General features: G+C 35.0%; 1 protein-coding gene across 1 annotated transcript; it reads left to right on the top strand.

Annotated features, from left to right (window-relative positions):
• The first annotated feature begins 1861 nt into the window (after nt 1–1861).
• Nucleotides 1862–7271, top strand: LOC113318992 (protein MICRORCHIDIA 2-like). Its single transcript, XM_026567296.1, has 18 exons — nt 1862–2205; nt 2293–2367; nt 2555–2589; nt 2743–2821; nt 2905–2994; nt 3382–3457; nt 3587–3665; nt 3740–3868; nt 4350–4448; nt 4525–4635; nt 4772–4921; nt 5205–5297; nt 5433–5484; nt 5568–5679; nt 5776–6280; nt 6518–6609; nt 6691–6733; nt 6836–7271. Exons 1-18 carry the CDS (start codon nt 1920–1922, stop codon nt 6923–6925), a joined length of 2196 nt encoding a protein of 731 aa, XP_026423081.1. The 5' UTR covers nt 1862–1919; the 3' UTR covers nt 6926–7271.
• Nucleotides 7272–10372: the final 3101 nt, after the last annotated feature.

Genomic DNA, 10372 nt, shown 5'->3' with positions numbered 1-10372 from the left:
GGTTTACGATTATGTGCACATCAACGGTCAACAGGTGTACAACTATGTGCAATTAACAATAAACAGGTGTACAATTATGTACACATCAAAAATCAGTATGTGTACAATTATATACACACTAAAAATCAATATGGGCACAACTATGTGCACATTAAAAACCTTAGCATCAATTACGGAATTCATTTCAAAATTTAAAGTTCCTAAAAATGTAAGAACAATCCAAAGGAAAGGAATCAATATAAAATTTTGTTGAAGATTTCATGGTTGCTAAAAGAGGGTACCAATATTGCAAATAATTTGGCGGAAATCCATAATTAACATGGGAGACTGAGAGTCACGAATCTGCTTACTAACCAATCCCCGGAATAAGCCCATTGTCTATGAATATTAAAAGACCGAACATGGAGTCATTTTACCTGCAAAGAGGTACTCCAGTAGTCATTAGTACTACATCAACAGATGGCCAAAAAGTGACAAAAGCTTTAAAGCATCTTGAGACCACCAATATCAAATAGGAGGTAAACCTAAGAGAGTCATAGGAGGTATGCATCAAATTTTATCATGAAAATGAGGAAGTTGTAGCTATTCCACATGATATTACATCCCTGCAAATGGCAACATGTAAAAACGATCAAAAAAAACAAAAAAAAATGACAAATACACTTGACGCTATTCTTAAAGGTATACATGATACGTATGTGAATTCGCGAGAGCATGAGTTGGCTTCATGGTTAGGATGGATAAAGAGGAGAGACATTCCCTAATACCTTGGCTACAATAAGAAAAATTTGCCACCATATTTGTAACCGTCCAAGGTCTTAAGGGGCAGTCAAGAAACAATTTCACAACTACTGTTTCTTTTTTAACATGTATTTTTGCAATTTCCTTATTAGTAGAAAATGATCTTCCAAAATGCAATACTAGCTGCTAAGACTCATAGTTCCCAATTGGAACACTAAAGCCTTTGCATTCATAAGATTAGAATGACCGGGTAGATAGTTTAAATTTGCTCCCACAAATTTGGACTAAACAGTTGTGTTCCGGAATCAGCAAAGACATTTGTTTCTATATATCAAATCAGGTCGAAAATGATCACGTGGACCTGTAGTTAAGGATAAACCAAATTCCCAAAGCATATTTTAGAGAATTTTAATTTTGGATTCACAATAAAGAGTTTGAAATCAAATACATCAATTTAAGATTAAGTATGTTTCAAACAATTCATACTATATTTTACCCTAAACAGTCTCATAGGATTTTTCACGAAGATAAAAAATCGTATAAGCATCTAACATATTGTTTAAACAATGAGATCACAGATCAAAACAGACCTATAATATATAATCAAAAATTGAATAAAAGGAAGAAGAAATCAGTAAGCATGCATCAAATCGAGAAACGGATCAAACCTAAAATCGAAGAAGAGGAAATCAATCAAATAAACATAAAATGAAAAGCTCAAACGCTAACCTGAAATACGAATCTCTGGTAAACAAAAATGGCACAGAATCGCGTCCATCTCTCTTGAGTCCATCTCTCTTTTTCTCCAATTTTTTTTTTCTAAGATTTGAAAAATGAATATGGAAGCATGAAATGGATAACGAGAATAATAAGAAAAGACTATATTTTCTAAATCGGTTGAAATTTGATCTAACCCGTCTGAATTTGGATTAAAACGTACGCACGTTGGAAAATAAGGATTAAAGAGTACCGGGTTTGAGGGGTAGGGTTTGAGGGGTAGGACTAGACTGTCTAAAGCCCAACTAATTTGGGATTAACCGTTAATTTTGTATGTTTCCAACACGAACTTTTAATGACCCTCTACTTGGCTGAAAATAGAGAACAACACACTTCTTGCGTCTAAAGTAGTAAAAAAGAAAACCTTTTCTTCTTCCGCTGTTGATGAGAGTTTTTTAGTTATGTCAAGAGAAGTAGAAAACCAACCTGTTATCGTTGTTGAACTTGGAAGTAGTGATGATGATAGTGATGGAGGAAGGAGAATAACAAGAAGAAGCCGAAACCGAAACCGAAATCAACAACAACAATCCTTACATTCTACTGTTGCATGTGAAGTTTCTGGTCATGGAGAACCAAGTTCTTTCTTGAAATCTTCTTCAAACCATCAAAATCAAACATGTCTATCTCGTAGTTTTTGGAAGGCTGGGGAATATGAAGTTCCCTCCACTAAATCGGTTCCGCCTCAAGGTCTCTCTCTCACTGTCTCTCTCGTTAATACATTTTGTGTAATTTTTGGTTTGAGTGCTGAGATTTAAGGGTTTTTTTTTAATGCAGGTCAATTGGCACATGCTCGTGTTCACCCGAAGTTTCTTCACTCGAATGCAACATCTCACAAGTGGGCATTTGGAGGTAATTTTCACATTATTGAACATTAAGGAAACTTGAGTGAAAGAAAATAATGTGGTTTTCTTGAATGCTTATGAACTAGTATAGGTACTGCGGAAAAATTTGCAGCTCGACTGTGTTTATGATTTTACGATTTTGCCAAACTACCAGTCAGACATGATTGCTTTTGTTTTTCATGTTTTTCATGCAGCTATAGCGGAGCTTCTTGATAACGCGATTGATGAGGTAAACAAAAAGTACAACAGTACAATTTTCATTTACTTGTAACTTCCGATTTTCTTCAATTGTGTTATTAGATTACTGGAATTGCATTCTAATGTATCAGAAAACATTTAACGTTCTTTTGCTAAATTTGTCATTGCATGTGACTGGAAACAGATTAGGAGTGGTGCCACCTTTGTTAGGGTGGATACAATCCGTAATATGAAAGACAATACTCCTACATTGCTTTTCCAAGGTAATGTAGTGTGTATTCAATGTATATATAATAGTGTAATATCTCCTAGCTGAAATTTGATACTAATAGCTCATTTTGTGCAGATGATGGAGGGGGAATGGATCCTGATTGTATGCGGCAGTGTATGAGCTTGGGGTATTCTTCAAAAAATTCAAGTACTACTGTCGGACAATGTAAGTTTCTTATTGTCTTTGTTGCCTATCTTTTGAGCTCACATTACATGAACCATTCCAATTCAATTTAACAGAACTGTGGTGCCCTGTCCCCAAATATGTAGCAGATAACATAAATAATTATCATATTATATGTTATAGACTGTTAGAGGTAAAGAGTATCGTAGCGGAAGCTACACAGTATACTGCGGAGGTTGGTCACATTTTATGCTCTGAGAATTTTGCTGAACGATTCGTAATAAGAAATGTGTTTTGTATACATGACTGCCGATTGTTTCTTGTGTTCAAAGAACCCTAGCGGCGTTTCTTTGAATTTTAGCTTTTAGATTGGGATTGCATACTTGTTTGAGTTCTAGGTAAGTCAAAATGTGGGTAAATGCTTTGCAGATGGTAATGGATTTAAGACAAGTACCATGCGGTTGGGTGCTGATGTAATTGTTTTCAGCCGCGCGGTTCGTGGAAGGTAATAAGTAATAACTGCTTCTAATGGATGATTTCTTTACACCTATGACCCTGTCATCTTTGCATGTCAAGGTACTTAGCTTCCAGTGAGTCCTTACACTGTCAATTTTTTGTGTTTCTTGTTTTATAGCCACGTAACTGAGAGCATAGGTCTTCTCTCGTACACCTTTTTGCGGAAAACTGGGCAGGATGATGTAATTGTTCCAGTGGTGAGTTACTTTCGGCTGCACATAATATTAGCGTTTTTGCTTTGCTATATAACTCTTTGGTGTTTCCGTTGCAGGTAGATTTTGAAATGAGTGAGAATCAGGCCCATCCAATAATATACAGTTCAGAAGATGATTGGTCTTGCAACTTGAAGCTTATCCTTGAGTGGTCTCCATTTGCTTCAAAAAAGGAACTTATGCATCAGGTTCTTTAAATATACAAAGCTCCCTTTATGTAAGAAGGATGGTGTTCTTGACTAAGTTCAGGTCTGACGTGAAAACTTGTGAGATCCCCCAAGAAACTTTGTGGTGTTGTCGACTAAGTTTCAGCTTATGAACCAAAGTTCTACATGAATTTATACTATGGGGTTTATATGGTCACTCCACATTGACTTGAATAATCCATTGGTAAAAGACATAAATCTGATTTGCCCTATTAGCTATAGAAGTGTCTACTTCTGTTGATTCTGTCACCAAGGCAGGCAGCTTATATGCACACTTATAATCGTTATAGAGGGGAATTCCCTTTAGGATGAGATATGCTCTACACTTTTAAGGTTTATATATTCTAAGTAGCTTTTGCATTTACCAATCAAATAAAAAATAAATCTGTAGTATGGCTGAACAACAAAAGCCCGGCATACTGATAAGGAAATACATCATTTTATCTTCTTTTCACCTTTCCAGTTTGATGATATTGGAGTTTGTGGCACAAAGATTATCATATACAACTTATGGCTTGATGATGACGGAGTTATGGAACTAGATTTCAACAATGATGAGGAGGTATTTCTGAGTGTGATACTGTCATTTCAGGCACTGGGTGATTTAAAAGTTCCATACAATGTTATTTCTCTTGCAGGATATATGTCTAAGAGATGAGTTTCCATCTGAAAAGGCGTCCAAAGGAGAATCAAATGCAAGCAAAGAATTAAAATCTCATATATCTTACAAAATTCGCTTTTCTTTAAGAGTAAGGTGTTCTGTAATTCAATGAAAAATAAAAGAAGGTGGTCTGCAGTTCTTCATTTATTTTCAAGGACAATCCATGTCTATATTGATTTTCTACATTGACGAACAGATGATAAGATCAACTTACTTCTGTGTAGGCCTATGCGTCAATTTTGTACCTCAGGAAATTTAAGAATTTTGATATTATAATAAGGGGTGTACCTGTTCAGCAATATATTATTGCAGAGAACCTGAACTTTACGGAAGTGTTCAAGTACAGACCACATCTTGGGATGGCTGGAAAAGAGGTCAGATACACGGCGTACACACTCTTCTCATTTGTTTGACCAGAGGATACAAGGAAAAATATTACTTAAGTTTCTGCAAAAGAGTTCTTAGTTAGCCTTGTTTGTGTTCCACCTAACTGCAATTCTCTCACTGGATGTTATATGTGAAGAACTCTATTTTTATTTATTATACCTTCTCCTGGTTTTAACTCGGTAGAGATTTTTAGATGAAGCTGTATCAGTTTAGCTGTTGCATATTTGCATTCTCTTGCGCAGAAAATTCTAACGATGTCTGTGTCTCTAGGTGTCTGTGGAAACAACTATGGGGTTTGTAAAAGAGTCCCCTTTTCTTGGAGTAACTGGATTTAATGTCTACCATAAGAATCGCCTTATCAGAGTATGTCTAGCTGAATATTTACTACTTTGTCTTACTAGCTTACTTATTAATGGGATGGTCTGCAGCACAACTAGAAATTTGTAAGTAAATCCCCAGATCGATAGTAATCAACATGTTTTTTTTAAACCTTTTCAGCCTTTCTGGAGAGTCACTCTTGATGGTCACAGCAGAGGGAGGTGTGCTGTGGGTGAGCATTTACTCTTATATTATATCAACTGCTTCCCTAGAAAATTTAATATTCTTATTTCTTTCTTCGTTGTTTCATGGTAGGTGGTCTGGAAGCAAATTATATCGAACCAGCACATGACAAACAGGATTTTGAAAGATCGGCTCTGTTTATCAGGCTAGAAATCTGGCTTAAACAACTAATCAACAAATACTGGTTTGTTACCTCTGTCTAATACGTCTAGATGTTAATTTACATTTCAGATGTTACTCGGGGTCTCTGGAGTATTTTGACCTGTACCAGATAATGCAGGGATGAAAAATGTCATTTGGCTGGATTTTGGTCTAAAAATCCAGAGATACGTAATGCACAGAAGAAGCTTAGTGATAATCAGCCAGTGAATAGAAGATCTGGTTTGACGAAAGGGCGGTCTTCCTGTGACGTTGATTCATCAAATTATTCAGAAGAACAGGTAAATGTTGATCAGCCTGCTGTTGTTGGACTTGCAGCAACAAGTACTACTCGGCAGGAGTTTGACGATGCACCACCAATTCCAGAGATTCGTAGTATGCAAAAAAAGCTTAGTGATAATCTGCCGATTAATGGAAGATCCAGTTTGTTGAAAGAGTGGTCTTCCAATCAACAAGACGTTGATTCATCAAATTATTCTGACGAAGCGTTATGTTTTGATCAGTCTGCTGTTGTTGGACTTGCAACTGCAAGTACTATCCGTAGTACGGCAGGAGTTGGCTGTACTAGGAATTCCCATGAAGAATCAGCTGCTGGACTACGACCAGTCTTTAGATTGTCAGCAACTGTAAGCAGTTCTATATTAGTTTCCTTTTGACCATAACCCTTTTCTCTTGCTTTTGTTCATGTTCTTAAAAGCTTAAAATTTAACTGGTGTTTTTTTGATGCATCTCTATGATTTGGTCTCTATGTTTGTGTCTGTCCATGTCGAGAATAAATGCATTTAGCTTTAGTTTAAGCATACAGTTGAGTTTTAGCTGTCTGGCTAACTACCCTAAAGAAAGTCATAATTATCACCCTACAGGATAATTCTCATACAAATAGGAAATCGTCAGATGGTTCAAGTTCCAGATATCTTGATCAAATACGTGAAGAGAATTTAAAATTTTACATAAGGTAATTCCGCATCTTTCAACTAAGTTCAGCACTTTAGATTCAGTTAGGATTTTATTGCAATTTACAAACGTTTTCTGACAGGTGCGATGAGCTGAGACGGAAGGAGACTGAGTTGAATAGCACGGTTAGTGAGATGACTTTTCTTTTCATCAGTTATCACTATTGAGCTATATACTGAATAACTAAACAAAAATGAGAACATTTGTCTTTACTTTGAAAACAATAGATTGAAGGGCTGGAGGAAAAATTGATGGAAGCGAGAAGGAGATGTGCCCATCTTTCTTCCCACCTTGATCTCAAAAGAAGCAGGTGTTAATGAACTCCAAATGGAGAGTGCAGTATATAAATCCTTTTTGAATCGGCAAGTTAACAAACTATACTTCACACTATCAAAGGAAACCTCAGGTCAGAGTAGTTTCAGTAAGTTGAAGTCCTTTGATCGTGATTCCTGACCCTTAGAAAATCGAGAATCTTAGAATTTTCTAAGCAGTGGATATTGTATTGCAGTAATGGTTGGGTCAGTCGATCACTACTACATCATAGCGAAGCATTTGTATTTTGCAATTATGCTAACGGGCCATATGGTCATGTTTATATTAGGTTTACAATGATGCAACCAAAGATGAATCCTTAAATGTATGGATACAGATGTTGAGACTTTTCCCACTGTGTGAATCTATACAAACCTCTACTTCATAATAGCCAACACAAAGGACAGACATACAGGTCTTAACTAAAATCGGTTACGGTTTCTTTGGAAAAACAAATTAGATGAACTACATAACGCTGCTGTACTGTGGGCTTGCCTCCTGTAGTATTAGAGTTGGTTAATCGGTGTTTGAGCCGGCGGGCTTGCCTCCTTGTATTAGAGTTGGTTAGTCGGTGTTTGAGCCGGCATGCATACTGTACTGTCGTCAGAAGGGATGAGCAATAGAGACCAGATCATCATTTTAAATTAATTGGATGAACTATATTACACCATTGTACCTTCGGCATGCCTCCTGTAGTGTTCTGGTTGGCTAGTCGATTTAATTTTATAGATACTTAAATTAGGATCGTGAACATCATGATAATCACACGATAATTATATACAAGAATAGTTTATACGGAATATCTGTAGCAGCGGTAATACTTTGTGGAGGTCATGGTTTCTCCTTCTTCATCTCTTACGTTATGAATAATCAATTCTCCGAATCTAATACCGATGGCTATTGTGTTCCTCTTATAGGTAGAAGGAGGACCAAGTTCCTAGGATTTAATTAATAGCAGTAGATCTCGACCGCCCATCAAAGAAGAGATATTAGGAAATAATCCCAGAAATGGTAACCGACATAAGTTAGCAATATTCTATAATTAACCAAAATTATTACGTGGCCCAAGGGAATATTTCTATGTGTAGAAATATTCTTACATTCTCCCACCGGTCCATGTGATAATTTATTTAACGGTTAATCGTAGAAAAATATAAGGCGCACGTAATTGCTAACAAAATTTAAAGGTTAACGTAATACCTTGGCCAACTAAGCTAATCATGCGAGTCATAGCGGTTGCACGTTGTCTTGTTATCAACATGTTCCCTTCCATGTACCACAACACAAATAACTTACTTAACTAGGCCTTAAATTGGGATATCATAATGGTCCAGTGATGTCTTCAAAAGAAAGACAATTTTTGTTAACATTCATCCGGTTACATAAGTGTATACTAAACATGGATACATAAATAATTCAGAACGACATTAGTAAGAACTCATAAAGTGTTCAAAAACAGGCACATAAATTAGCTGAATTTAATAATCAATTACTCCCACAGACCTAGGATTTTATTCTTTTCTTAAGAGGTCTTAAAATGTAATTGTTCAATAAGTACACCTCTCAATGCAATTGTGCTTAACTGATACATGAACAACTATTGTTTCTGAATTTCTTGATTCACGCATATATACTCAAGGTTCATGTGTTTTGTTCCTTTTGTATCATATCGTGCTTTAATGCTGCGAAACTAAGATGATCAATTTCAGCAATGTCGAGAAAAACCTTAAGTCTCTAAGTATCGCAGTCATAAATATTCAAACTCAATTGTGGGACTAGTATTAATGGATTCTTCCTTTATAGAATCCATACATCCATAAAAATTGAAGTTTAAAAAACCCAATAAGCTCTTGTTGGGTTTGCTAACTAATTATAAGACAGAAGTTAAAATAGTATCTCAAAATTCTTGATAGGTTTCCTGTAATTTTTTCTTCGATTCTTTAACATATCAACAACTTGTTATAAGTTTCATATCAGAATTGAGACGTAATGAAGATTAAATTTATATCTTCTATCCAACATGAAATAAAATCTATTAAATATGTTATTATCTCAAAATTTCTTGAATATTCGATATATGCCTTATATGAGAGCTTTATTAATCCATATGATATTACTATCACATGGTAAGCTTCATTCATATCTTTTACTTCAAAAAACTATAGAGATATGCATAAAGTCAAGATCACTACTCGTAGGTAGTACGTCTTAAAATACAAGACCAAGAGTATGAATTTCTCCCACTGATCTTGAGGTATATGCATAAATCTGTAATAATTCATCCAAAACTTGAAACATTTATAGTTTTGTTGAATTTCATATACCATTATGGGAGGATGCTTAAATTTCATACTTTGATTTCTAAAATTTGTAGACTAAAATTTATCATTAATAAAGGCTATTTTCACATTTAATTAATGCAACTCTTAGGTCATACTGAGCTAATAATAATACTATGACAATTCTGAATAAGTCTTTCTTTGACACGAGAGAAAAACTTATTTATAATCAATCCATCGTTTCGGAGTAAAATCTTTGGCACTAAGTCTTGCTTTATACCGTTTAAAATTGCTATTACAGTCGTATTAGGTCAGAAAGACCCACTTTCATACAACTGATTTGTGTCTTTCGAGCAATTAAACAATATCCAAGACTTGACTTTCAACCAATGATTTTTGCTCACATAGCATCAATCCATTAATCAAAATTATTACACATAATATTTGTGAACCTAAAACCGAGTCTTTGCCATTCCATATCAAAATGTAATAAATTCTTGTAAGAAAATCACTGAAACAACATGAATAACTTTCTTTCAATCTCTGTTGAGACCTTCTTAATGCTGGTTCATGTTGTTATCAAAAAATTTCTTTATTGGCATATTATGGAGTATTGGATCAGTAATTTGTGGGCTTTCATTATCTAACATTCTGATAATGAGAAGATTCACAATAACTGTAGAAATCTTAAATAAAGGGATCATTATCATGATTTCTTGAACAGATATATCCACGTACTCCCACTGATTATGCCATCATTAATAAATTTATATTTTCGATTTCAATAAATCCCATACTTCGGTTAGAATATTAATGAATACCATTTGGATTATTTAGGAAAACCAATGATCCAGTAATAGTTTTCAAATCCAATTTTCATTCTTTGGAATGTAAGCCCTCACCTCCAACTGAACAACCACAACTTAAAGGTGATTTAAACTAGGTTTCCAGCCTTTCTAGTCCAAAGTGTGTCTTTGAAACTTCTCTAACGGAAATCTATTTAAATTACACAGTTACAGAAAGAACAAACATTCACAAATGTATAGCCATTATGCATGGTTCATCATGCTTCTAACCATTTTCATAAAAGTATTATTTATCCCTTTGATATACACCATTACGCCAAGGATAAGTTGGCATTGTGTATTGAGAAACAATTCCGAACTTTTGAAG

The sequence above is a fragment of the Papaver somniferum genome, chromosome 10 (genome assembly GCF_003573695.1).
Source record: "Papaver somniferum cultivar HN1 chromosome 10, ASM357369v1, whole genome shotgun sequence".
Classification (NCBI taxonomy): domain Eukaryota; kingdom Viridiplantae; phylum Streptophyta; class Magnoliopsida; order Ranunculales; family Papaveraceae; genus Papaver; species Papaver somniferum.
The sequence above is the reverse complement of the archived record's forward strand: the minus strand, read 5'-3'. Positions and strand labels throughout refer to the sequence as shown.